Raw genomic sequence first — 27,020 nt, 5'->3', positions numbered from 1 at the left:
GGAGTGTTGTGCGTGAATGAGACAGTCCAGAGACACGGAGGTGACTGAAGCGTGGCTCTGCACGTGGCCAGGAGTGTCATGCCTTCCCACAGTCCAGTGTCCCTTCCGACGGGAGAGCCCTGCGGGGTCGGGGGGGGGCGGGAGAATGGGACTGGACCCTGTCTCCAGAGTGGGTCCCCCTGTACCTGGGCTCCTCCACCAGATGCAGGGCGCCGGCACCCACCTCCCAAAGCCGTCCTGCGAGTAGGTGGCCGAGGAGATCTCCGTAAGCATGAGCGACAAAAACGCTCCCCAAAAGCCTGGAATTGTGGGAGCCTTTCTCCCTGAGCTGACAGGCACTTGTCTGAAATCTCAAGGCTGACAGGCAGCTGATCAGAGGATGTTGAACCTTTTGACGCCGAAATAAATGTCAGATTTTAAATTCGGAAGAGACATGTAGGAGGGCAGATATGTGCTGACATTTTTGGAACTCGGAGCTAGCTCAGAGAAGAAGAATGCTATTAAATATCATTTGAAACTTTTCTGTCAATTTATATGTGCCGACAGACATTTCCCAACTTTAAGTAGGCAAGCAGGTATGTAGCATGAAGAGACACTACCCTCTTGATTGAAGGATCAAAAGAGAGATCCTAAACTACTATGATTATGAGGTTTACATTCATTTTATTAAAATCTTTGTAATTTCAAAATAGAGCTACCCATGGTGTTCACTGGCAAATTAATTTAATTGTAAGTATTGGGAAGTTCCGTTTACTTCTATTCTCCATGTTCAAGCCTTCCTCATCCTGTTAGGAGACCATTTTATCTAGGATCCGGGAGCCTGGGTGGCTCAGTGAGTCTAGCGTCTGACTTTGGCTCAGGTCACGATCTCACGACTCATGAGTTTGAGCCCCGTGTTGGGCTCTGTGCTGACAGCTCGGAGCCCGGAGCCTGGAGCCTGCTTCAGATTCTGTGTCTCTCTGTCTCTCTGCCCCTTCCCCGCTCACACTCAGTTTCTCTCTCTCTCTCCCTCAAAAATTAACAAACATAAAAGAATAATTAGAATGTACAGTATATGTCCACAGTCTCTTTATACAAATAAGAATAAACGGAAGTATGCATGCAGTTTACACAGTGTTCGGTCCATAATGTGTACGTTGGATTCTTTGCTCTTTTTACTTAATGTGATTTGCACATCTTTCATTGTAATGCATAGACAGCCTTCTGATCTGTCTGCGGTGGCCTGGTATCCACAGTGTGGACATTCCACGGTTTATTTAACCGGTGTCTGACTTGCATTGTGTTTAATCTTTTGGTATTTGGAACAGGACTTCCGTGATTCTCTTTAGTAGTGGGATTTCTGGGTCAATGGGTAAATGTAGGTAAAGGTTTGTAGATTTTGACAAAACACTCCTTTCATGTGCTGTATCATTTTGAACTTCAAACCAGAGGCCCGCACTTTTCCATCCTCCTACTGTTACTGGGTTGATAGTCTTTTAAAAAAATTTATGCGTTTATGCGCAGGTTTTATAACGTTACAGGAAATTCTGTAATGAACATTTTCATGCCCCTGATTTAAAAAAATTAATGTTTGTTTATTTTGAGAGAGAGAGAGACAGTGTGCGTGTGGGGAAGGGGCAGAGAGAGACAGAGACCTGGAATCTGAAGCAGGTTCCACGCTCTGAGCTGTCAGCACAGCTGACAGACTCCAACTCATGAACCTCGAGATCATGACCTGAGCCGAAATCGCACACTTAACCAACAGAGTCACCCAGGCAGGCGCCCCCTGTTTTTTTTTTTATTCTGTGGATGAATTCCTAGAATTGACGCTTCTTGATCAAAGGATTTAAACATTTTAAGGTCATGGGTGAATATTGCCGATGTCTTGCCAAGGCCTGTCATTGCGCAGTGCCATTAGTCATGTTGATTGGTTTCTTCTTGACTCTAACCGACTTGTTATCATTTAGAAAATGTGCAGCTGATTTCTGCAGGTGGAAAATCATCCCCATCATTTCCTACATGTGTAAATCAGGGCGCAGAGCACTTGAGAGGCTCCAAGGGCACAGAGCCGGCTGGAAGGCAGACCTGTGGCCAGGAGCCATGCCCGGGCTCCCAGGAAGAGGAGCCGGCACATTTTCTGCAGGAGATCACCCCAGAGCATGGGTGATGACATGGTTTGGGGGGCAGTTGTCACAGACATGTATTGGGCCAAAGTGAGAGTTGTTATTTGGCTGTAGAGCGGATCATGCCTGACGGCTGGGAGTCATTGAGCCTGAGCTCAGCAGGTCAGTTCGCAGGGAGCAGGTGAGATGCAGAACATTCTCCCAGGTAGCTGCTGTTCCACGGGTGCAAAACCCTCCCGGTTACGAAGGAAGCTTCTAAGATAATACATAGAAGAGGTACTTCTTTTAACACGGTTACTTTGGGAAGGAGTTTTGGAGTGTCAGATGATGTGGACCTGCTTTGCTAGATGGCCTTACGCCATGCTGGTGCCCTGGGAGTTCTTGAGACGCGGGAGAGAGAGCACGTCTGGAGCAGGGACAGACTCGACGAGATAAGGAGGTTGAACAAACGGAGATACATGCTGGGCAGAGAGAAAAGCCCGGAAGGATGTTGGAAGCGTGTGGGGGGTGAGGGTGAGGAGTTTGCTGTAAGGTCTGTCACCGGGGGGCCCCTGGCCGTCTGCAGGTGGGGCACCTGCTGAGGTCGCGCTGCTGCAGACACACGGCCGGCGGGGCGCCCGGAGAGGCACCCCAGCACCTCCCTGCACCTTTGCAAGAGGGGAGCGGCCCGGGAGCGGGCACCTCGTCTCACATAGCTCCTGCAGAACTGGGACCTGCATCCGTCTGGAGCACCAGGAAATCTCCACGGTGGTTGCCGCGTCCGAGGCCGGTGATCCCTTGTGAATCACAGGGGTTGGACAGAGTCAGCTGTATTAGTTTTGGTGCCGTAATTCTATACTGATGATTCTCAAGCGGCCCGAGAGTTTTACGTCGTAGGAGAACATGGTCCCTTTAGACCCATTATCGCTTCAACAGCTTGGTCCTTCTGAGGCTGCCCCTCGGTTCTCCACGGCTGAGGGCTCTGCGCACAGGGGCACTGAGCACCCGCCCTGTGTGGGGGGGGTGGGAAACCCGGGTTCTAGCCCTGGGCGGGAAGTAAATACGATTTGCAGACGCCTGTTATTATGGGAATTCCCAGCAGGAAACCTTCCTCGTGGAAGCCTGCGCCCAGCTTGTCGCTGGTGTTTTCCTGGGATTAATTTGAAGTTGGCGTCTCGGTTTCCCTTTCAGGAAAGGTTGCATCAGTTTATTTGATTATGTTCGAATCCCTCAGGGGTGGACTTGGAACAAAGCTTCATGTTCAGGACGCGGGGCGCTGGTTCTGCCTTCGGAGCACCCGGCCGGTCGTCTGGGCTTTGCTTCTCTTCTAGAATAGCCTTTAGCTTACGGCTGGGCTCCTGCACCGTGGACCCACGGCAGCATGTCAGAGCTGATTTTGAGTAAGTCTTGGGCTCTGCTTTCATACCTAGTAGAGCTCCTGGCTTCCTCCCGTGAAGGACGGAGTGTGGAGGTGGACGAGGCAGGGGAGCGGGGGGCGGGGGGGGGCGGGGGGCTGTGGTCGGGTTCCCAGCACCGCCATAATGGATTGTCCCCATCCTGACTTTGGTGGCTCTCCATCTGTCCGTCTGGTGAGCTCATCTGCACTTGGGGTCTCCTTCGCCAGGCCCAGGATGAGGGGAGATTGGAGTGGCCTTGGGTAAATGTGAATTCTAGAATAGTGGGTGAGGGGCTGAGCCCAGGGTCCGGACATGCAAGTCATGTTGGGAGTAGTCTCTGACTGTGGGACAGAGCCACAGTGGGCGGACCCTTCCCGACCTCCTCTCGGCCCCCTTCTCCTCCTCTCGGTCCTGTGTGAGCGCTTTCCGAGGGCCAGCCTTTCTCCCAGGGAGGTGCAGAGACTCCAGTTAAGGAGACAGCCTCCCTCCTAGGATATTAGCTTTTACATAAAGTCTTTGGCATTGGTCTTGCGGGAAGAGAGAGGAGGTGAGTGCTGGGTTGATTTCTGCATTGTAGCCAGCTAAGTGGTCTTATCATTACCGTCAGCAAGCCAGATGCCTACTTTAACAACGGGAGGGTTCTCTGTGATGAAAATACTCTTCTCGGGTGCAAGAAGGTAAAAACGTCCATGGTGCGCCTCCTCAGGGGGAAGCCTCTTCTGTTTTCTACTGAAGGGGCAGCGGGAGGAGCTGTCAACTCGCCCCTTTGTGGGCTGTGGACAGGCAGACCGGGGCCGGGTGGGGGTGGTGTGAGTGTTTGGCACCTGCTGCGCCTGTGACTCAGGCGCAGGCAGGGGGCACGGGCTTTGGAAGTGTGGAGACCCGGGTTAGAATCCTGGAATTGCTCCTTGCTACCCTGGACTTGGGGCAAATCGATAATCTTCTTCAGCCTCGCTTCTTAATGTGTTAGGGAAGATAATTAAGCTGACTTGCTGGCTCCGTAGGGTTGACTGATGAACTGCAAAATAGAAGGTAGGGCACAGATGCTAAAACGCACGGCAGCTTACCCTAAGAGTATCACGAGATGCTTTCCGGCATGATTCGATCGGAAAATAGGTGCACTGGGCCTCCCCTGTTCTGTCTGTGCGCAGGCAGCCTGCCATCTGTTTGCACGGCCCCCTGGCCGTTGGGTAAAGGGATTCTCTCCGGCGCAGCAAAATGGGCATCGACCCATTGAGGTGAGTATTTTTTCTACCCTGTTCACGAGGCAGAGGAGGAGAGAACAGAATAGAGGATCGCAGGAATTTTCTTCGAGTAGGATTTTTCAACTGTCAAATGGTAATACTGACCCTCCTCGTGGAGCTTACTCTCTTGAGCGGAAGAAAGCAAATAAATCACGATGTGCACATAGTGTGTGTCAGAGGAGGGCTGTGAGGTACCCGAGAGGGGAAGGGGACAGGGAGTGATTGTGGGGTACCCGTGAGGGGAAAGGGACAGGGAGTGATGGAGGCCAGTGGTTATGGGGTGCAGATGGTCAGGGGTGCGGATGGTCGGGAATGCCTGGGGTTAGAGGTGTAGGTAGTTGTGGGTGCAAGTGGTCAGGGTGCAGGCATTTCGAGGTGCAGCGGTTAGGGATACTTGGGGTCTTGGGGGTGCTGTGTTTTTATGTGAGTGGTCAGAGAAGGCCAGTGGGGGACGTAGTGGGCTGTAGGCCACTGTGCTTTGGAAAACAAAGATTCATGACATTTTTGTCCCAGGGGTCGAACTGCTGGTGGGACATGTGATTCTTCAGGCTTGTCTCTCTTGTATTCTGAAAACGGGGCCCTTTATGGGGCGCCCGGGTGGCTCAGTTGGTTAAGTGTCAGACTCTTGATTTTGGCTCAGGTTGTGATCTCAGGGTTTGTGGGTTTGAGCCCCACATCTGGCTCTGTGCTGACAGTGTGGAGCCTGCTTGGGATTCTGTCTCTGTCTCTCCCCTCCCCTGGTGGTCCTGCTCTCTCTCTCAAAGTAAATAAACCTACAAAAAAATGGGTCGCTTAGTCAGTTCTCAGACTGTTGTTACACTGAGAAGCCCCATGGCCTAGATGCCGTGGGTTCTGCCCACGTCCGTGCACAGGGGGTTACAGTTCACGAGCAGTTAGAAGTGAGCTCCCACAATACCCAGAGGCGGAGACCCGTTTGGAGACGGCACAGGAAAGCTCAGTCACATTTGCGGCGTCTTCTGGGTCAGGGGGGCCAGTCCTGTTCTCCAGGGGGACCCGCCTGTCCCTCCCACGCCTGTGGTCAGCAGATGTCACCTGCTACCGCTTCCAGATCCAGAGACGAGGAGACTGAATGTGTGTGGACTCCCAGGGGTCGGGAGCCTGCGGCGTTTGTCTGTGGGAGAGGGGGGCCGTGTGCCCTCCTGGCTGTGCCCCTGAGAGCAGAAGCCTTTGGGGGCCCCCAGTTCATGTTCCCCAGAGAAGTAATTATCCTCAGAGCTGAGGGTGTGTGGGGGGCGCCCTCGGGCCTAAGTCCTCTCTCTAGAAAACACCCTGGGGGCCTGTGGGTCTCAGGGGGCGGAGTGCCCAGGTGCAGGAGGGCACACTGTCCTTTACAGGCCGCATGCCTCGGTCCTGAGCACCCGCCCGGTCACGTGGTGCGGAGCAGGTGCACGCGTCAAGTGACACTTTTGAGACGAGGCCGGTCCAGTCCTCTCGTGCTCCCGGCGGGGGTTTCTAGCAGGACTTCCCAGAGTCCTTGGGAGCCTTGTTCCGGGATCCTGGGCCCGCCCTGTGTGCGGAGGCCGAGGTGCCAACCTCTACAAGGAGGGTCCGCAGACTTTTCTGGAAAGAGCCAGATAGTGGGCATTTGAGTTTTGCTGCCTTCCATTTCTTTGTCGACTTGTGAATTGACTGTTTTATAATCTTTAAGAATGTGAAAAAATATTCCGAGTTTGAAGGCCATCCAAGGAAAAGGCCTGGCCTTGGCCGCACACAGACCTGCCTGCGAGGCGCCGGGGAGCCCCGCCTGGCCCCGCGCCTTCCCGCTGCCTCTGTCCCAGAGTCCGCCCGGAATGTGACCCCTTGTCATCGGCCCTGTTTGTCACGGTGTCCTCCTTCCAGGACAGGCCCCGACTCTGACCTGCATTGATGCGGTCACTCCCCGGCAGGCGACAGGACCCCTTCACCCGCCCGCACCAGGAGCCCCCTGCACCCCTGCGCAGGATCTCCACACCCCTCCCCTCCTGCTGAATGTCCCCCGCGTGGTGCTGGCTGACATGCTGTGTCATGCTGTGACATGCTGACCTTGCGGGCATATCTGCCGCCCCCCTACAGAGTGCCAGCTCCCGGAGGGCAAGCTACCTGGTCTGCCCCTCTGCTCAGCGCTGACATTCCCGGTGCCTGGAACAGCGTTTGGACCAGGCGCTGCAGGGTCCCCTCTGGGTGGCAACCTGGTGCTGGTCTCCACCCTCGGTTACAGCAGATGTGAGCTGAGTGACCCTGGCAGCTCGAGTTTTGTCTCCCCCCATGACATCAATCCATATTTGAAAATTGCCAGCAGGTGCGTCGTGTTAGAAAACAAAGACAGCCAAGTAAACGTGAAGAGCGGTGATTCCTGAGCCGGGCAGCTGGGCGTCCAGCGAGCCGGGAGGGGCCCCGCCGGCCACACGCCGGGGAAGGTGCTCGTAGGAGGACCGTGGGCAGGGAGCTGCCGGCAGAAGAGAAGAAACGCTTGTTTCAGGCCAGGTCGTGTTCTTTCCAGGGGAAAGACCAGCAGGGTTTGATCCTGCAGATGGCCTCCCCGGGCTGATCAGGACATTTCAGAAGGACTTGTAAAAGCTCACGTTCCTGGGAGAGGCCGAAACTGCAATCAGATCTTGGTTTGCTGAGCTGGGCGGGAATGACCCCGGTGGTCATGTGTGTGTATGTTTCCCAGTTGTGCCTCGGTCCTGGGCTGCATGTGTGTCTACCAGGACCTGAGTGGGGCCAGTGATGCCTCTGGGTGATTTGAAACCCACCAAGGGTGTCTTCCTGTCAGTTCTGTGTGCGTCTCAGGAGCCCGCCCACGCCTCCCACCTCCCTCTCCCACAGCTCCGCTTGCCCCCAGAATGCTCCCTCCTGCCTCCTCCTGTGTTTTCGGGGACCCCCTGCCCTCTCACCTTCCTGGACAGAAAGCAAAGACAAACCCAAATATTCCTGAACTCGGAATATTCATGCAGTAAGAAATGTGCTCCAGGGGGCGCCTGGGTGGTTCAGTCAGTTGAGCATCCGACTTTGGCTCAGGTCATGATCTCACAGTCCGTGGGTTTGAGCCCTGCATCGGGCTCTGTGCCGACAGCTCAGAGCCTGGAGCCTGCTTCGGATTCTGTGTCTCCCTCTTTCTCTGCCCCAGTTCACACTCTGTCTCTCAAAAATAAATAAAACGTTAAAAAAAATTTTAGAAAGAAATGAAAAAAGAAATGTGTTCCACGTGATTGGAAGCCACAGATTTTACTTAATTTTCCGGTGGAAGTAGATGAAATAAGTTAAAACCGCAGCCTCAGATTGATAAGAAGGTGATTCCACTCGACCTCTCTAAAGTTTCTGAACAGATTCCTAGTCGTCGTATACCTTGTATTTGACCTTCTTCCTTTTGAGATGAGATCTTCTTCCAAGGCAGGTGCATTAGCCAGAGACAGGTTTCGGTTATCAGTCAGTGCCCGCTGTGTGGCACGTCTGATGCCCGTGATCCCGAGCCTAGAACCCGGCGGCCCTGGCCAACCAAGCCCTTGCAGTGCATGGATTGGGTACTGTGGATCTGGACCTCCGGGGGGAGAGCTGGTTCCTAGAACAGGACTGCGGATGCGAACGTGCCCCAGTGGGCAGAATGGGACTCCTCAGTGCGGGAGCGTCCTGTGCCCTGACACGGGGGCCGTGCTAGCAGGGTTTTCTCCTGGAAGCGTGTTTAGTCTTCACTGCTCTCACTCAAGACCCGTTTCTCACCTCCGGGAAGACCTTCTGTTGCTATGGCAGCAGCCGGAGCAGGAGGCCTGTCCTGGGGCAGAGTTATACCTGTAGGGGTGGGTCAGAGGGGCAGGGGGTCCTGGAGGCCAGCTGTGTCAGCCATGGGGCGGGCAAGGCCACCGGTCCATGGAGGAGGATCCGTGCGCCTCGAGGGTCTGTGTGGTCGGGAGCGGCAGAGACAAGATGATGACGTCCCCTTCTTGAATCTTCCCCGAGGCCCGTTTCCAGCCGCACTGCAGGCTCTGTCTCATGCTCTGAACCTGTGAGACCCAGGACCCCAGACCCAGACCCCAGACCCAGGAATTCCCCAGGCTTGTTGGCAGTGGGGACCCGCTTGGTGCCTGCACTGCAGCCCTCGCCAGCTGGCCGGAGCTGTGCTCCCAGAGCGCCCCGCCTCCTGCCAGGACCGACCCGCCTGCCATGGCGGAAACCAACCTCCTGCCTGGACCCCACCACCAGCCCGGACCAACCCATGCGCCTCGGCGGAAACCAGCTTCCCGCGGCCCACACGTGTCCTGTGGTTCGGAGCAGGGAGCCGGGGTGGCTTGTGCATGGCAGTTCATCCAGCCGCTCATTTTCCTGTATCTTTTTCTGGAAAAAAAAAATAGGATATCATGATTGTGTCCCTGGCAGTAAGACATTAAGGGTAGTTCATTATCAGGTGGAAGGCAGTGGCGTTGGGGCGGGTGTGGCCTCTTAGCAAATCCCTAAGCGTTGCAGCGTAAGGAAATCGTCTCTAAGAGGACAAACAATCCAAAGACCCCCTTCGGCCTTGGAACGGAATGACTGTCTGACTTCTAGAGCGTCACTTGCTGGTCACCAGAGTGTCATGTTTTTGTGGGCGAATTGCAGTAGAAACAGTAGGTCCTTTGTGTCTCCTCTGCCACTTCATTCCTGGAAGGAGGTCGGAGAGCCAGGCGTGCCCGGGGCCGTCTGCGGGTCGCCGGCTGTGACGGGAAAGCCGCCACAGCCTTGTGAGGTCACTGTGGGGTGCTCGCTCCGCCTCAGGAGGGAGGGAGTGAGCTCTCTGCCGTGAGTGAGTGAGTGCGGATCCTGGCCCGGGCCACGCGGCCCCCTGAGAGGCAGCTTTGGGGAGCAGGTCCGCAGATCGGCCCCGCCCCGGGCGGACGGGTCTCAAGGTCACACGTAGTCCTACGCCGGACATTCCTCCAGGGGCGTTTTCAGCAGGATTTCTGTCTCGTCGGCGTGGGTTCCCTGGGGGCCCACTCCAGGAAGCGTTTCCCCGGTGGCCTCTGCATTCTCCTGCCATTTCCTGGCGGCAGGGCCGATGCACAGACTCTGGGGGACCCCATGGGGCGGGGTGGCCTGTGATGTGGGGGACCAGGCTCCTGTCACGGACCTGGGCTTCTTAAGAGTCCGGTTGGCCTAGGCATGCTGTGCAGTCAGGAAGCTTGCAGCGGTGGGGCCCTTCTCCCTCACCCCTGCAGGTGCGTGTTCTCGAGGGAGCGAAGCAGTCTGTGCGGCTAGGACTTTCCTCCAGTGGACCCGTTAGGATCCGGTGCTCATCAGACAGGCCGGGGCCCGCTCTCCGGCCGTCCCCTCTCTGTCCTTGGTCGTGGGTGCGCCCCTGGGGCCCCTGCAGCCGCGCGGACCCTGGATGGTGTGTGGTGGTGCGGGAGGGAGGTGTGGCCCGGCCCCGCCTGCTGACGCACCTCTCAGAGTCACGGCATTCCTCAGCATGTTAGAAACTGCGGAGCTTAATCGTTACAAACAATAAGCCTGTCCAACGGGGCTTGGGACAGTAGCTCTCAGATTTTTAGTGTCACGCTTGGTAAGTCTATTTGGGGAAAACAGTGGCTTGAAATGTTTTCTTTCCAGTGCTGGGGACCAACCCACGCACCACAGTGGAAAGGTCCCGAGTAGGGGGTTGGTGTCGGCGAAAATATCTCTAAGAAAGGAGACGGACAAGACGAACAAGGCAGACGAGACAGACAGCGCGGATGGTGGTTGGTAAAGCCCCCCTTTATTAAGATGGCCAGGGCCTTCTGTACCAGGGGTGATCACATCATTTCTTTAATGGTTACATAGTTCAAGATTTCTGAAGTAAAGACATGCTCCGGAAAAGGTCATTTTTATCAGGACAGTAGTAAATAAAAGGAAACAATCAAGGCATTACAAGGGAGGGATTCCCCAAGAATAGTCTGGCTACAGGGAAAGATGAGCCCGAAGAATTCTATGAGGAGAGATTTACATTCCTTAAGGCCCTTCATCAGTGATGCATGGGCAGGATGCTTATTAATAAGCAAATTTTATGGCAGAGGTTTCTGTTAACTCCCTACATCAAACAAAGAGCTAGAAAGCAAAGCAATGGGAGGGCTGGGGCCACTGACTGACCCAAGTTGATTCAAAGCCTAAAAGTACATGTCTCTTTACAAAGCAATGAGAAAATCATAGGATGAACAGAAGCCACATGTGCGGCCCAGGAGGCCAAATATTGTTTGAGGGTTGTTTTTGCCTACTGGGCCCCAACATTCCAGCAGAATCTGCATTCCTGTATCTTACTTGGGCTTAAGTGGAAAAGTGAACTTGTTCTGTTCATAAGCTTTTTGTTTTAGCGCGGTTTAGACATGCGGATTTAGATTAGATTTAGGTGAGCAGATTGGGATTTCGGTTTAGAAAAGCGACCGAGAGAGAGGAAGTTCCGGAGCCCGCCTGTGCCCGCGCCCAGCTGCCCTCGGGGCTGGCGTCGATGGGAGCCCGCTGCGCTGCCAGGGCTCAGGGACAAATTCTGATCCGTTTGTGATGGACGTTCACACCGCATTCGCGTTTCCTTGTGTTTCTTCCAAATGTTTATGTATTTCTGAGATAGAGGGGGGGAGAGTGGGGAGAGTGGGGGGATAGAGGGGCAGAGAGTGAGGAAGAGAGAGAATCCCAGGCAGGCTTCATGCTCCCAGCACAGAGCCCGACGCAGGGCTCAGACTCACAAACCGCGAGATCCTGACCAGCGCTGAGATCAAGAATCAGACTCAACCGACTGAGCCACTCAGGCGCCCCCACATTTCCGTGGTTTTTACCTGATGCCGTATTTCCGTCCCCAGCCGCGTCCCGTCCCAGACACCCGGAGCTTTCCGTGCTCACGCCTCCTTAGGCATCTCTTGGCTGCGACACTTTCTCAGACTCACCTTGGTTTCGGTGACCTTGACAGTTGGGGGAAGACCAGTCGGTATTTTGTAGATGCCTCCCAACTGGGCCTTGTGTGCTGTCTCCCGGTGGCGGGGAGGCTGGGGTGTGGGTTGTGGGGAGAAAACCGCAGACACAAGAGCTGTTCCTGCCCCGTCACATCAGGGTGTGATGGCCGAGACTCCCACGGCCGACGCGGGCCTTGATCGCCTGGCCGAGGCCCATGCCGGGTTCTGTGGGCGCTCGCACTCTTTCCTTTGCATCCACACTGTCGCCTTGGACCCCCCTGCCCTGTGCAGCCACACGTCACATCGGAGCCGTGCCCCAACTCCTGGGCCGGTGTGTCTGGTCTCCCCCATTCACTTCCTGATTCCACCGCTTACGTAGATCCGTGTGAGCTCATGGACACATTCTATGTGTTTGGTTGCAGTGTCGCTCAGCTTCGGCCATCGGGGCCCGCTGCTTTGGCTCCTGTGTTGCCGTGACCCCCCCCCCGCCCCCAGCTGCATGGCTGTTTATCGTGAGCGCTGCCTTGTGGCACCTCAGGCTGTTCCAGGGTCCTCTGGAACATTCCCTGTGCAGGCTCCGCACGCCGCCCTTGAGCCCTCCTTTCTGTGGTCGCAGCGGCCTCAGCAGATCTGGGCACTCCTGCTAGGTGAGGGGCCGGGCACCCTGGCCTGTGTGCGCGACGTCTGTGTGGATGCACGTGTCTGTAGGCTGCGCCCTGTGTGCAGCTGCGCCTGTATTGGGCTGATGGTGAGTTCGCACCGCTGTCTCCAGCTCTAACCAGGACCTTGTGGTCCCTCCAGCCCCCTCCCCTGGCTTGTCGGGGACCTTCTGCTGTGACTGCATGACCCCAGATTCCCACCTTCCGCCCTCCGCTCACCTGTTTATTCCAGCGCACGGACGGGCCCCAGGTTCAGGATTGTTGGCCACGCTCCTGCGGAGACCACTGCGTCTGCTGGGTCCGGGGCGCCCGGCCTGTGTGCTGCGGTCTCGTGGGTTCTTCTGGTCTCCGGACTCACTCAGGTCAGGACCCCGCAGCCCTGCAGTGACTTGTAACGCAGTTAGAGGCTCACTTCACAGCCGGCATTCCGCGCCAGGACGCCCGGTTCCTAACGCGTTGTTGGAAAAATGTGCGCACACCCGGGTTCACGCTCCGTGCTGTGAAGTCGTGTTTTACGGCTTGTGATAAGTGCATCTATCGTGACAGTGTTCTACGGAACACTTTCCACGCCCTAAACACCCGCTGCGCCTCCCTGATTCAGCCCTCCTCCCCCTTCCCTCCCTGCCTCTCCCCTATAACTGCTGATCTGTCTACAGATTCTGTGGTTTGCCAATTCCAGAATGTCATATAATTAGAACCGTATGGTATGCAGCCTTGAAAAAAAAGCAACTTTGTTTCTTAGAGTTTTTGTTCATAGCAAAATGGAGGCCCAAGGGCAGAGTTCCCACAGGTGCCCTGCCCCCAGGCAGCCGGGCCTCCTTCACGCTGCTCCAGGCGGGTGTCTGTTACATGGACGGGCCTGCAGTCACACATCATAATCACCCAGAGTTCATGGCTTACTGCGCCCGCCCAGCGGCCAGAACAGAGTACCCGGACTGGGCGGCTTGAACAACAGGACTTTCTTTCTCACGGGTCCGGAGGTGGGAAGCTGAGGTCACATGCCAGCATGCCCAGGCCTGGTGAGGGTCCCCCTTCCGGCCTGCAGACGGCCGCCTTCTCCCTGGGTCCTCGTAGGTGGAGGAGGGGCAGGGGAGGGAGAGGGAGGGGCCCACACTGTCCTCTCTTAGGAGGACACCGTCCTACTGGATGGAAGCCCCACTCTTTTTTTTTTAAAGATTTTAAGTTTCTTTATTTTGAGAGAGAGTGTGAGCAGGGGGAGGGAAGAGAGAGAGAGGGAGAGAGAGAATCCCAAGGAGATTCCAGACGGTCAGCACAGATCCCCACGTGGGGCTTGATCTCACAAAACCGTGGAATCACTACCTGAGCCGAAACTAAGAGTCAGATGCTGAGCCGACTGAGCCCCCCAGAAAGCCTGCTCTTCATGACCTCACGTAACCTCCATCACCTCCTAACGGCAGGTGGTCGCTTGGAGGGTCAGGGCTCCTCCCTGTGATTGTGGGAGCGGGAACACAGTTCAGAGCATTTGCCTTAGGACTCCCTCTTGCCATTACCCGTTCTGTGGGTTTTGACAAATGTAGAATGAGGCGTGTTTGCCATTGCAATATCGTTCTGAATAAGCAAAACTATTCTAAAAACGTCCCTGTGGCTTTGCCTGTTCAGCCTGTTTATCCCCTCTCCCCCTTTGGCAATCACCGATCTTTCTACTGTCTCCACAATTTTACTTTTTCCAGAATGTCATGTGGTTTGAATCACACAGCATGTAGCCTTTTCAGATTGGCTTCTTCCCCTTAGGAATATGCATTTACGGTTCCTCTGTGTCTTTTTGTGGCTTAATAGCTCCCTTCTTTTTAGCCCTGAATAGTAAGTAGTTTGTCATCTGGATGTACCTATTTCAATAAGTCGGTGTATTTCGTTCACCCGCTGAAGGACACCTTGGTTGATTCCAAGTTTTGGCATTTGCGAATAGAGCTTCTAATGCACAGCCACGTGCAGGTTTCCTTGTGAAGGCAAGTTTTGAAATTAGGCAGCGCCGGCGCTGGAAATGGTAAATTTTTACCATTGGGTCGCCGTCACCGTCTCCTGTGGAGGAGGTCCTAGCCGGGCATTTTCCTAAAGGATCGCGATACTGTGCACTTGGATGAGTCAGCGTCTCTACGGTCAACTTTCTACGTGACCGCCGTTCTCGTGTTTCTGCTGCCACCGACGCCCCACAGGCGGAGGCTGAGGCTGAGGCGTTCCACCACCGCTGCCCAAGTGGGAGCCCCCAGGAAGCTCAGAGGCTGAAATTCCTTTCTCTTGTATCGTGCTGGCCCCAGGAGGCCCCATTCTCCTGTGATCCAGAAGGAGACACGAAGGGGGTCCAGCTGGGCGGCCAGATGGCTGTGCCTTAGCACCTTGCAGACTGTGAGTCAGTGGTTGTGTGTGTGCAACATGGACAGCAGGTCACGCCATCTCTGTGCCTTGGTTTCCTCGTTTGTAAAGTTGGAATCAGGGCAGACTGTTAAAGTGCAGAGAAATGAAATGCTGCAGTGAGGTGATGAACGTAATGCCTGACGCTCCTTAAACAAACAGGGTGGGTCTCTATGTACATACGTGTCTGCACACATATGTGTATGCGTGCATGGGAGTGTGTGCCTCTGACCAGCGCTGTTGAGAAAGATGGAAAATAACACTCAGCCTTGAATAATATATTATCAAGTTGGAGAGAGAAGCTAACACATACGGCAGGCGGGGAGAGCCACACTCCTCCAAGAGAGAGGCCTAAAAAAGAATAAATGAAAATCAATACACAGAGCCTCCCCCAGGGCCTGGCAGACACGGTGCTCAGTCCCGGTGTTTGGAGGGGCGAAGTATCTGTCAGGCTCACGCCCGCGTGGGCTTTGGAACCAGTGCCCTGGGTGGGGGTGCCAGGGGCAGAATGGCGCAGACCATTGGCTCTCAGCCTTCACTGTGGGGGAGAGTCCTCCGAGAGGCTCATGGAGATGCACAATGCTGTCTGTCCCTGACCCCCACCCTCCCATGGAGTTCCTGAGGTCATAGGCCTGGGTTACTAGCAGGCACTCCGGCAGGGCCGATGCTGGTGTTCTGGGGAGCACGTGTTCACAGCCAGCAACCATGTGCAGCAGGGTCTCAGAGAAAGGGCAGCGGCCGAGGGGTTCGGAGGACAAGGGGGACCTCAAGACGCTGGCGGCTGATGGTGGGCATGTGGGGCTGGAGGGTGCAGACGACTGGTCAGGAAGGGGTGCTGGGTGGCAGGAAAGGGGGGGTAGCAGCTTAGGCCAGCGGGAGCTTGTCGGAGGTCTTTGGCAGAGGGGAGGTGGGCAGTGACTGGCTGGCAGTTGGCTACCCGTCTACCCTGCTCTTGCGGAAGGGGTGAAGGCTGGGAGCATGGGGACCCACAGAAGTGCAGCCCCAAGCGTGGACGTCTGTGGTCGGCCACCAGGGCTTGCTTGTGTCCTTGTGTGCCTGCCTTCTCTTCCAGCCCGTTCTCCTCCTGTGTCCACACCTCCTTCGCCACAGTGCCGGCTCTGCATGACCCCCGCGGCACTTAACAAGTGACTTGCCTCATAAACATTCTGGATTCCTTACATGGAGTAATGCTGGTAATTGATGAGATGGTCTTAAAATAGTTGGCTTCCTAGGGCTTGACCTTCACGTTAGAAAACAAAGGCTGTTCTTCTCTCTTACTGTGCATTGTGATTCTCTTAGCAAATTCCTATACAAGTCTGCAGCTGTTCAGTGTTTGTAAGATCATATTCAGCCCATCCTGTGCGTCGGGAAGGCCCGTGTTGGGCTTAAACAATATCTTTTGTTGTTGTCATCATTGTTGTTATAAAATATGTCCTGTTTTCCTCATCTGAATCCTGGTTTGGGCACCTCAGAGAGTATCTAATCTAGAGGGGAAGGAATACTGACTGACCGGCGGCCGGGAGAACGGAATCTGACCCGCTTCGAGAATAGCGCCCGGGGAGGGACGCGAGGGGCCACGGCTGACATGCACAGGGCATGGGAAGCCACGGCGTCTACAAGCCGAGTGGAGATCATGATCCAGGAGGAGACGAAGGGAGAGGTCGAGGCTGCAGTGGGTGCTAAGGATCACGTCTTCGGAGAGGCCGTAAACAGGAAGTATGGCCCAGCCCAGAAGCCGGGAAGAGTGGGGAGAGGCTGGGAGTGGCCAGGCCAGCAGGGGCCGTGGTGCTGGGTGCGGGTGGTATGTGTGTATGGGGCAGCCTGTGTTCACGGGGCACGTGGTCTGCCTAGGGCTTGGGGTGGGGGCTGCAAGGACTCTGTGATGAAGGGTCAGACGTCAGCCGTTTTGCGGCGCATTCAGGGTGCCGTCCGATCAGGGTCCACACGGACAGAGGATAGGAAAGCAGGGGGTTCGGCTTTGGTTTGCTCCTTGTGAAGATTACCACCATCGCCAGCACTTCCGGAAAGACCGAGTTGATCACAGAGTTTCTCTGCTCAGCACCTTGTCTGTCCCTTTAATCCCTCTGGGTTAATACCCAGGGCCTTCAACCTGACAGAGGATGGTGACTTCTATTTCCCAGGTAGGTACAATGTCCCAGGAGTCCTAAATATATTTCTTCTCACCCCTCACAGCAGGTGTATGTGGGAGGCTGTGGTGTGCAGTTCTAAGGAGTGAAACTACAGTTTCCTAGAAGTTATGTAGTCTCTCCAAAGTCAGTGACCCAAGTCACTGCACCCAGGTCTTCTCCCTTTCAACAGGGAACCTCTTTACTTTCAGACCACGGCCACAGAGCCCTCCAGACCTGAGCCTGGGCCTTTCAGCAGAGCCCACGGCCACCTTCCCCCAGCTCCCTGGGAGGGACATGTCAGCCCGCAGGCTCTGCCCACACCGGCGCTGCTTCTGGGACAGACCTGTGATCCCTTTTAGGGCTAGCGGACTTTCATAGTTAAATATAGTCGTCACTCTGTACAGTGAGCTTGAAGCAATGTTACTTGAAAGAATCATTGAGGAAAAAAAAACCAAAAGAAGATGTAGAGGAATATAAAGAAAAACAAAATCTTGGCTCATGCATGAGCCCAGGATTCAGAAAGTGCTTGTGGACATTTAAAATAATAATAATGAGGAGGCTTCGTTGGGGAGGGGGGTTCGGAGCTGATGGCCGGGAAAGAACTCCTGAAGATGTGTTTGGTGCAAGAAAGGTGATTTTGTTAAAGTCCAGGAGCAGGGCCCCTGGGCAGAAGGAGCTGCGCCAGGGTCGTGAGGAGTGGCCGGATATATACTGTGGAGTCGGGGGGCCAAGTCAGGAGGGCATTTCTTAAAGGGATTTCCATCTGCTAAAGAGGACTCCCAGGGTCCTGGAGGCCCAGCTGTGGTCAAGCAAAGGTGGGTTTTCCCTCTAGCAAAGCATTGGCATGGAGACAGTAAAGAGTTCCTGACTTCAGGCTGTTGATAAGATGGCCCTTTTTCTGTAATTACACTAAAATATTTGTGAGCTGATGAGACGCTATCAGTTTAACCATTTGTTTTCTGTCCTGTCCTTTGTTCTGGGGCAGCCGGGAGCGCCGGAGGAACTTCGCACGTCTCTCACGGGGTGGGGGTCTGTGTACCCCCAGGTAGCTGGCTGACCCCAAGTCACCTAAGTGTGGCCCATTGGCTGTAGGTCAGATTGTGAGGCTTGTTCAAATTATTTGGAAGACCAGCCACATTCGAAGGAGTTCTTTTCAAACAATAGAAGATGCACTTACTTTAGACTCCGTTGCTCCCAGGGATTAGCTTTTTGGGGAGGGGTCCCGGGCGCTCTCGCTTTCCTGTCCTGACCGCTCAAGTCCCCTCTTCCTTTCTGTGCCGATTCCTGCCGGCCTCCAGCAACTGCCCTCCTTTGCGTGGGCTCTTGAAGGTCAGGGTCTCCCCTGCGCATCTGTTATTTTTACATCACTTACGTTCCCTCTGCAGTTACCTTCTCCCTCGCTCCGTGACTGATGAAACTAGAGAAAGGGATATAAGGTCATTGTAGGAGGTGGCCATGACAACTCCTTGCCCCAGGAGTAACTGGCACAAGGACAGGGCCGGTCTGACGCCTGGTCGAGAGCTGAGTGGCATCCTCAGGGTCTGCCTTGCACGTTGATGGAAGGATGGCTGAAGGAGACGTTGCAGAGGGAGATGAGAGGGGTCCTTACTGACCATTTCCTACATGCGCCGGGTCCTGTGCATGGAGTCTCTCGACCTCACAGCCCCCCCGGGAGAGGGGGCTTCTCTGGTCCGTCACACACAGAGGCACACTGTGGCTGACGGTGGCCCGAAACCGCGTCCTACCCTTCCTGGGCGCCCAGTTCGCATTCAGAGCACGGACTTGCCTTTTGCTTCTGCTGTGGTCCTGCCCCACTCTGTCCACCTGGTGACACGGGTCAGGATCTTCCCTCCCGAATTGATGGCCACTCCCCGTTCCCAGTGTGAAATGTAGCCTCCCTTCCATTCTCCAGCTTCATCTTCCCCATGAAGCTCTTCTAGTCTGATGATACGTCTTCTACCCAGACTTAGCCTCATCTTTACCAAGCACCTTGAGCACCGATTTCACACATACACCATCCAGTGCCTTCGGTCATCAGTTAGCTTTCTCTTTGGCAAAGGGCATTCCGGAATCGAATCTGAAGACTCCCCAAGACAGGGAGTTGTGTCTCCTCCATCTCTAAGTCTTTCCAAGATGCCAGAATCATTTTGTGTACATTCCCTTCATTGGGTGGGGTGTTTTGACTGCTGGTGTTGTTCCTACGTGTGTCAGGTCTCTGTCATCATGTATCCGTCCCTCTGCTCTAAGTGGAGGCTGGACAAGACAAATCCTCCCTTCATGGCCTCGCTGACCTGCTGGGAAGGCGGGTGTCTTGCTGGCTACATCATTTAGTCCCTCAATTCAAAGGAGAGGTTGGGCAGAGAAGGATGCCGGGGTGTCTGCATCAGGTTGGACCCTAGAGCTGGACAGTGAGAGCTGTCCCTCAGAGTCCACATGGCTGGGGACTGTGCCTGAATCTTCCTCGGTTCGGATTTGGGGAGCACTGGGCACGCTTACCTACTGCTGGTGCCCGATGGCGTGGGGCTGAGATCGGGTGCTGGGGGAATCCGTTTGATGAATACAGAGAGAAAAACACGAGATCAGGAAGCAGACTGTGGGTTAGGAAGTGACCAGAGAGGGTCCCCAGGGGATGGGGACGCGGAGGTGGCTTTCACGTGTGTGTGCAGAGCATCTGGTTCACACCAGGCACCGTTGGGCACACTTGACCCGTCTCAGTGGACAAGTCTGCCAAAGGCCTTTGCCTCCCGGAAGCTTACGTTTTAGAAAATCTGGCAGAGCTTGAGGAGGCAGTGGTGTTGGGGTGTTTGGGGGGCAGTCAGGTAACGTGGGTGGTGTGGCTGGAAGGCGGCCTGGAAAGGTGGATTCTATTTCGAGAGCGCTGAAGACTGAGAGGGAGGGGCTGTGCTCACTGCCTTCCTTTTTTAATTTAGTTTTTATTTTTTCAGTGTTTATTTTTGAGAGAGCGAGAGAGTAGAGAAGGGGCAGAGAGAGAGAGGGAGAGGGAGACAGAATCTGAAGCAGCTCCAGGCTCTGAGCTGTCAGCACAGAGCCCGACATGGGGCTTGAACTCACACACCGTGAGATCCTGACCTGAGTCAAAGTCGGGCACTTGACCGACCCCGCCTCCCAGGCGCCCTCACCGCTTTCCTGGGAAGTTCTGTGACCAAAAGCCCAGAACAGGCCCGTCCAATCAGACTATTGTAAGAGAAGCTTCTTCTCCAGGCTTGCTCACAGAAGAGGGGCTCCGTTGGGGGTGTCGTACTCAGTGCCCTTCAGAAGGATGGAGGGCAGGTGGAGGGGGGGGTCGTTTGCCATTTTGAAGGTAGGCACGATGGTGACCCTCAGCGTGGGCGGGGGGGTCACCCGCAGACCCGCCTCAGGGACCCCTGGCTGAAACTCCCAGGACCCCGGTGAGTGGGTCTGAAGCCCGGGGCCGGCCCACAGCCCCTGGGCCGCTTCCCGGGGCCCCGGAGAGCGACTCCTGCCCTGGCCCCGCTGGGGGCTGACGCGCTGCGCTTCTCTCGTTTCAGACTGCTCGGCCATGACCACGGCGCGCTTCCGGCCGACGTGGGACCTGGCGCTGGACCCGCTGGTGTCGTGCAAGCTGTGCCTCGGGGAGTACCCGGTGGAGCAGATGACCACCATCGCCCAGTGCCAGTGCGTCTTCTGCACTCTGGTCGGTCCCTCCGCGGGGAGCCGCTGTTTGGGGAATTTCGGGAGGAGGCCTCGCGTCGGGGTTTGGCGGCACCAGGCAATCCTGTGACCCCCCCGTTTTGCCAGTGACCCAGTCTCTCACGCGGTGGCCGAAAGACTCCTTCTTTAAATCAGTCGGGCACCTGGGTAGATGGCCGTCACAGGTGCTCGGGATCCAAAAGTTCCCCGTTAAACTGAATTCTAGAAGCGAGTAATGCAGCGTAGGTCCCCTGCTCAGGGCACGTGTGCACCTTTCCGGAAGGGAAAAGCTTTACCGTACCTTGTGTCATTATTTCTAGTTTTTTTTTAAGTTAATTTATTTATTTTGAGAGAGAAAGAGAGCCAGCAAGCAGGCGTGGAGGAGGGGCAGAGAGAGAGGGCGAGGGAGGATTCCACGCTGGGTCCACACTGCCAGCTCAGAGCCCGACATGGGGCTCAAACGCCCCACCTGCAAGATCGTGGCCTGAGCGGAAATCAAGAGTCAGGCGCTCATCTGACTGAGCCCCCCAGGCTCTGTACCTCCGTTTAAGTTGAATTGCACACTTACGTGCTGGAGTTTGCAGGAGTGCTGACCTAGTGAGTGTGCAAAGTTGGAATATTCCCATCTTCGTGTCGGCTCTCACCAGTGTAAAGAGATGTTGAAGTCACATTTCACTGTTATCCAGCATCATTTGGGTGTAAATGACCTGCTGGGGATTATAGGGACCCCTCTTCCCATCAGGCCTGCCTCAGACCCAGCGTCTTACCCTTCAGAAAGGACAAATGGGGATGGAGGGTTTATTTTCATATCATCTTAATTGAATTCTACTTGATTGTTCTTCCCATTCAAGGAATCAAAAAAAAAAAAAAAAACCAGAAAAGAGAAAAAGAACTTGCAACCGTAAAAAACCAAAAAAGTTGCTTCTGAATTTCACTGGGGTATAAATCGGGGTCCTGCTGATGTACTTTGCAGGTGTCTCGGTTGAAGTCGGGCCCCAGCCAGCCTCCCCCAGCCTCCTTCAGGGGCGGGTCCTCCCTGCCTGGCGGCCTCACAGGCCTGTTTCGCTCGTGTCTCGTGACGTCCCCGGGACACGGGCACGTACAAGGTTACGTCTCCGTTTCACAGATGGGGAGACGGGGCTCTGCAAACATTTATGTCTCTGTCTTCTGAATTCCGTCCTAGCCGCTGGCCTTCCGCGGGGCAGAAACACCAGGTTAACTCAGGACTCGTGACCGGCAATCACTGAAGGTTCACTGGTTCACACTGCGGTGAGGCTACTTGCAGTGTAGACATGCAAGAAGTGCGTGGCATTGAAGCCCCGGGAAGGCCGCTTCAACCCGGAGGACAGGAAATTGGTTTTGAGATTTTCCCGAGATGGGGAAGGGTGGGAGGGAGGGGGCCCCGGGAGAGGCGGAGAGCCGGTCGTCCAGCCCCTTACCACCGTGTGTCCGGCTGACTTTCATGTCCGGAGAAGCGCTGGGTGAGGGGCGAGTCTGGGTGGATTAGAGAATCTGCTTTGTGCGGCTCGCCTCCCTGTTGGCGGAAGGGAAGTCCCCCTCGGTCTCTAGCGGTGGAGGCCAGTCCCCTCTGCCCTGCGCCCTGGGCGGCTTCGCCGTGTCTCAGCCACCTGCCCCTCCCCCAGCCTTTCACCTGCTCTCACTGTTGCTCCTTTGGATTTCTGCTTCTAGGGAATAGTAGTAAAAACCAAGAAGCGACTCTGATCCATATCAAGTGCTTCCTGTAAGCGGGGGGACATTGCGAGGGGAAAATGGCAGTGTTCCCTCAATGACAGGGACCCTGCAGCTCTGAGAGATGGCGTGACAGGAGAGATGTTTTTGTCACAACCAGGCATTAAATTTTAAAACGTTGGGAACAGTTCTGCCCGATTCTGCACGTGAAGAGGGGAAGCAGGTGTGTGTCAGCAGACCAAGAGTAGGGGAGCTGCCCGTGCCCCATTTCCTCCCGGTGTGAGGCCTCAGGTCACACCAAGCTACCGCCACAGCCACAGCTAGAGAGGTGTAACGTCTCGGCAGACAGACGTGGGGACGTGGGAGAGAGTGAGGAAAAGAGAAAACCACGTGAGACCTGGGGACACCCTCTTACTAAATCACACAATCACCGGAAAGCTGCACTTAGGTTCTGAGGTGCATCGATCTCTGGGCGGAGGGGGCTCCTGGAGCCCGTGGGTCTGCAGTCCGGCGTCTCTGCCGTGAGCTGCACGTTCTGTTTCTGACCTCGTAGGCCTCTTTGCCGCAGCCGGGACTGAATGGCAGAGCCCAGGCCAGAGCAAGCCAAGTGAGTGCGCCTCCTCCCGTGGCCAAATGATGGCAAAGTGCCACACACAAACGTTGGTCTGATCAGAAGTTGTACCCACTGCTCTGGACCCCATGCTCTCTGCCTCCGGTGTGGCTGTGGCCTGGCGTCGGAGGCCCATGACCCCAGGCTGCCTCGGAGGGCCCACTTTCCAGGCAGGCGTGCACCTTGCCCTTCTCCTCTGACATCTGCACGGCTGACTTCTGGTCTAGAGCCCCCCCCATCCCGCCGGGCCCTGCCACCTGTGTCCCTGCTACGCTCCGGAGGCCTGTGGAGACCCCAGCAAGCCCCTCCCCGTCTGGCCCCGTCACACCACAACACCCCGCTTTTGCTCGCCTCCCCGCGACGGCTCTGTGCTCCCCTGTGTCGTTCAGTAGCTGGTTCAAGTGACCCCTCTGGAGTTCAGACTCGTTCGAGTGGGAATGCCACCGTGCAGCTGGCCTCTCTCGTTTACCCATCCTCAGTGCTGCCCTCCGACCCGTCTCCCCACTTCCTCTGTTCCTGCACTCAGTGGTTGCAAACTGCTGGAAGCTTCCAGCTCCCCCTGTCTTCTGGTTCCTTTTGTCCCGCTGTGCTGTCAGGAGGTCTGCTCGCCCATACCCTCCACGGAGGAGCAGGGTGTTTGTCCTGCGTCCGCATGGGTGCTCAGCACGGCGTTTGCTGCTGGAACAGTAGACATTGCGTCCTAGTCCCAGGAGCCTGACAGGGTCCGCTCACTGCCCGCTCTTTCAGTCCCACTGCTGCTCCTGCTCCGGCTCTGCCTCTCCTCCCCTAAGAAGAGTCTGGGAAATCTTCGTGTCTTCGGATTCGGAGGAAGCTAACTGGCTCCCCCCGTGGGGAGAGTGAGTCCCGGGAAGCGGTTTCCAAAGTGGTCTGCGGTTTGGGGTCTCTGTTCAAACGAGTCCACAGGGGAGGCTGAAGCCACGTGAAGTGGTCGGTCGCAGGCCTGCGCTGTCGGTGTGGGGCTTGGGGGCCACGAGCCCGGTGGGTTATCTGTGTCCCCGGTGGTCCGAGCACCCTGGGCCTCTGCTCCGTGGGCTGGGGCTCCGTGGTGCAGGGGGCCTCGGCCTGGTCTGGGGTCTCCAGATGGGGAACGGCAGAGGTGCAGGCCGAGGCGCCCTGGGGTCCGGCCTGAGAGTGGACCGGAGAGCGGGGGCTCTGCGTGGACATGGAGCTCTGCAAGGCCTTTCTGTGTCTCTGCCCTGCGTTGTCTCAGGGCGTCACCCGGCCCTCTCAGATTCTCTGTCCTCGCTCACAGGCATGCCGGCGCGGGTTTCGTTGTAGGGACCCCCTGAGACTACCTGGCCGGCAGAGAAGGGGATGGAGTCTCATTTGTTTAGTGCTGGTGACTCAGCACGGACACCTGTTGTAAAGTCCCGGGAAGCGGGCAGAATCCTCCCATCTCATGAAAGGAGGCGGCGGCCCAGCAAGATGAAAAGGCCTGATCTAGAATGCTCACTGGGCTGCCTTCACGGCAGCACAGGTGCTGTGTGCGTCCAATGTGCTATTTGTCCACCACCAGCCCCTAAGGAAACGCAGACTCCTGGCGTCTGCTTTGCTGGCGGACTTTGCGCAGGACTGGAGGGCCGCTCTGGACTCAGCCGCGTGCTGCCGTCTAGGTCATACATCGCCGGGTCCTGGCACCTTCTGGCCCAGGACGGGCACTGAGAGCCTGCTTTCTCTCTCCCTGATTTGGGCAGTTGACTCTCCATCCCAATGCCCACCTCCATGTTCGCATCCATGAGACCCGTCCAGCTGTGGCATGGGGTCCTGGGCAAGGTTCCTGGGTGAGTCTACCCGCCCGTCTCCCCAGCCTCTTCTGAACAAGCAAACTGTTGGTTTCACCGTTCGGTGGGATCCCCTTCAGTGGTGTGGGCAGTTGAGACCGTGCGGCCTGATGAGGCGGAGTGAGCCCCCGGCGTCCCCAGCTCTGAGCAGCTGCACCGCTTGGACCCTCAGAGTCACACACTTGCGTCCCCTTCTCTCACAGGCCGTTAATCCACCCATGAGTGATCCCGGAACCACACTCAGAAGCACAGGACTCCCTTGGGCAGACCCCTTCCCCCAGGGCTCATCTGTTCTTGCACGGTTCTGGCGTCTAGACTTGCTCCAGGGTGAACCCGCACCTGTTGTGTAGATGACATGCTGGCCTCTTAGCGCTCCCGTCTCTAATGCACGTGCTAGCGCCCTCCCACCGGACATCTCTGAGCTGCCTTCTTTGTAAGGAAGGTGAGGTTTGGTTAAATACTCCTTTTTTTTTTTAAATGTTTTATTTATTTTTGATACAGAGAGAGACAAAGCATGAGAGGGGGAGGGGCAGAGAGAGAAGGAGACACAGAACCGGAAGCAGGCTCCAGGCTCTGAGCTAGCTGTCAGCACAGAGCCTGACGCGGGGCTCAAACCCACGAATGTGAGATCTGACCTGAGCCGAAGCTGGAGGCTTAACCGACTGAGCCCCCCAGGCGCCCCGGTTAAATACTCCTTTTTGCTCCTCTCATAGAGCAGATGGATAGCGACATCCACACTTGCTGTTTCCCTTGCAGCTTATTTACAGGTGTGGTGGGAGGAGGGCAGGCTCCCTGGGGAGGAGGGTGTGCTCTCTGGAGCAGGTTGTGCTCCCCTGGGGAGGAGGGTGTGCCCCCTGGGGAGGAGGGTGTGCTCCCATGGAGGAGGGTGTGCCCCCTGGGGAGGAGGGTGTGCTCCCATGGAGGAGGGTGTGCCCCCTGGGGAGGAGGGTGTGCTCCCTGGAGCCAGCTGTGCTCCCCTGGAGGAGGGTGTGCTCCCATGGAGGAGGGTATGCTCCCTGGGGAGGAGGGTGTGCCCCCTGGAGCCAGCTGTGCTCCCCTGGAGGAGGGTATGCTCCCTGAGGAGGAGGGTGTGCCCCCTGGAGGAGGCTGTGCTCCCTGGAGAAGAGTGTGTGCTCCCTGGAGGAGGGTGTGCTCCCATGGAGGAGGGTGTGCCCCCTGTGGAGAAGGGTGCACTGTCTAGGACCGTCCACACATCGCTGGCCCACCGCTCGGGCTCTGCACCGAGGACGGGAGAGCAGGAGCCCCAGTGGGTCCTGCGCAGGAGCAGAAAGTCCAACTTCACCTGGAGTGTCTGCGTCCTGCAGAGCGCAGCCATGCACGGACCCCGATTCCCCAGAAAGAGCAGGATGGGGTCCCCTTCAGACCATCCTACCCATCACCTCCAGGCCACCCATGCCCCGCCCTGCAGCCACGCTGGGTCCCGCCTCATCGGAGCCTGCCAGTCACTGGGCACGGCCCGGCTCTGGGAAGGTCCTCCGCGCTCTGTGCGCAGGGCTGCCCATGTATCACGCAGGGCCCCGGGATGCCGCGTTCTTATGGCCGAGTTTTCAAGTCCCCAGTGGCTTCAGGCCAGCTGTAGGATGTGCCCGTTCCCCATCTGTGAGCTGCCAGCACTGCCGCTTCCCGAGGCTGGGCGCCACAGGGCCCTGGTGGGAACCCTTGGCCTGAGCCCGTTACCTGGTCTCCCTGCCCTGCTCGGGTCTCCCCTCCCTGTGCCGAGGCTGCGTTCTCCTGATGCAGCCTCCGAGGGGCAGATCCAGTCCTGACGCCAGCCCGGAGGTGGTGAGTGAGCCTCCACCACGTCCGCGAGCGAGGCCCAGCTGCTCCGCACGGCCGCTTCCCTCCCCGTGGGCCTCCGGCACCGGCTACTGGGTTTGGCGCCATGGTCGTCAAGGCAGCGTTCTCCCGGTGTTCTGTGCCCTGCGTGGGCCCGACATGGGGACGGACGCTTCCTTCTCTGCGGGACCCTGTGGAATGAGTGGCACCGGTCCAGCGGGCACTCACGTCCCCCGTAGCCGGCCAGTGTCCGGGCCTCTGTAATCACAGGCCTCCAGCGGGGTGCGCGGTGCCTGCGTCCCTGCGTGTGGGCCAGCTGGGGGCTGACACCAGAGGTGGCAGTGGCCGTAGGCGGCTGCAGGGCTGAGGCCCATGGAAGGCGGGTGGCACCTGCCCAAGCAAGTGACTGCGGCCACCGCAGGTCGGGCTAGGGGCTGGATCGGGTTCGGTGGTGGCAGGCTTGTCCCTGGGGCACCGGGAGGTGAAGTCTCGCGCACTTCCGCTGGGACGCGGAGGCAGGTCTGCTCTTCCAGCAGTGCTCACTGGGGTCCCACTGCCATTGCCGGACCTGCCTGCACGTGATGTTCCTGTGAAACTTCTGGACTTTTCTCCTGCTCTCAGGTCTTCCACAGGCACCAGGCCCTCCAGTGAGAAAACACAGCATTCAGACTTGTGGCCGA

At 56.6% G+C, this 27,020-nt stretch overlaps 1 protein-coding gene across 8 annotated transcripts in view; it reads left to right on the top strand.

Annotated features, from left to right (window-relative positions):
- RNF144A (ring finger protein 144A) overlaps positions 1-27,020 on the top strand; it is a 116,862-nt gene that overhangs the window by 52,665 nt on the left and 37,177 nt on the right. For 2 of the 8 annotated variants that reach the window (XM_029938344.1, XM_029938346.1), the window contains exon 2: positions 20,301-20,446. The exons of 1 other annotated variant lie outside the window; for it this stretch is intronic. In XM_029938344.1, the coding sequence (XP_029794204.1) occupies positions 20,312-20,446 (135 nt within the window). In that variant the 5' untranslated portion in view covers positions 20,301-20,311. Of the gene's footprint in view, positions 1-13,182; positions 13,291-16,732; positions 16,783-20,300; positions 20,447-24,856; positions 24,986-27,020 lie in introns of those variants that run through there. 5 more of the 8 variants (XM_029938345.1, XM_029938347.1, XM_029938350.1 and 2 more) reach the window with 5 other exon arrangements.

Source organism: Suricata suricatta, chromosome 4 (genome assembly GCF_006229205.1).
Source record: "Suricata suricatta isolate VVHF042 chromosome 4, meerkat_22Aug2017_6uvM2_HiC, whole genome shotgun sequence".
NCBI lineage: Eukaryota > Metazoa > Chordata > Mammalia > Carnivora > Herpestidae > Suricata > Suricata suricatta.
The sequence above is the reverse complement of the archived record's forward strand: the minus strand, read 5'-3'. Positions and strand labels throughout refer to the sequence as shown.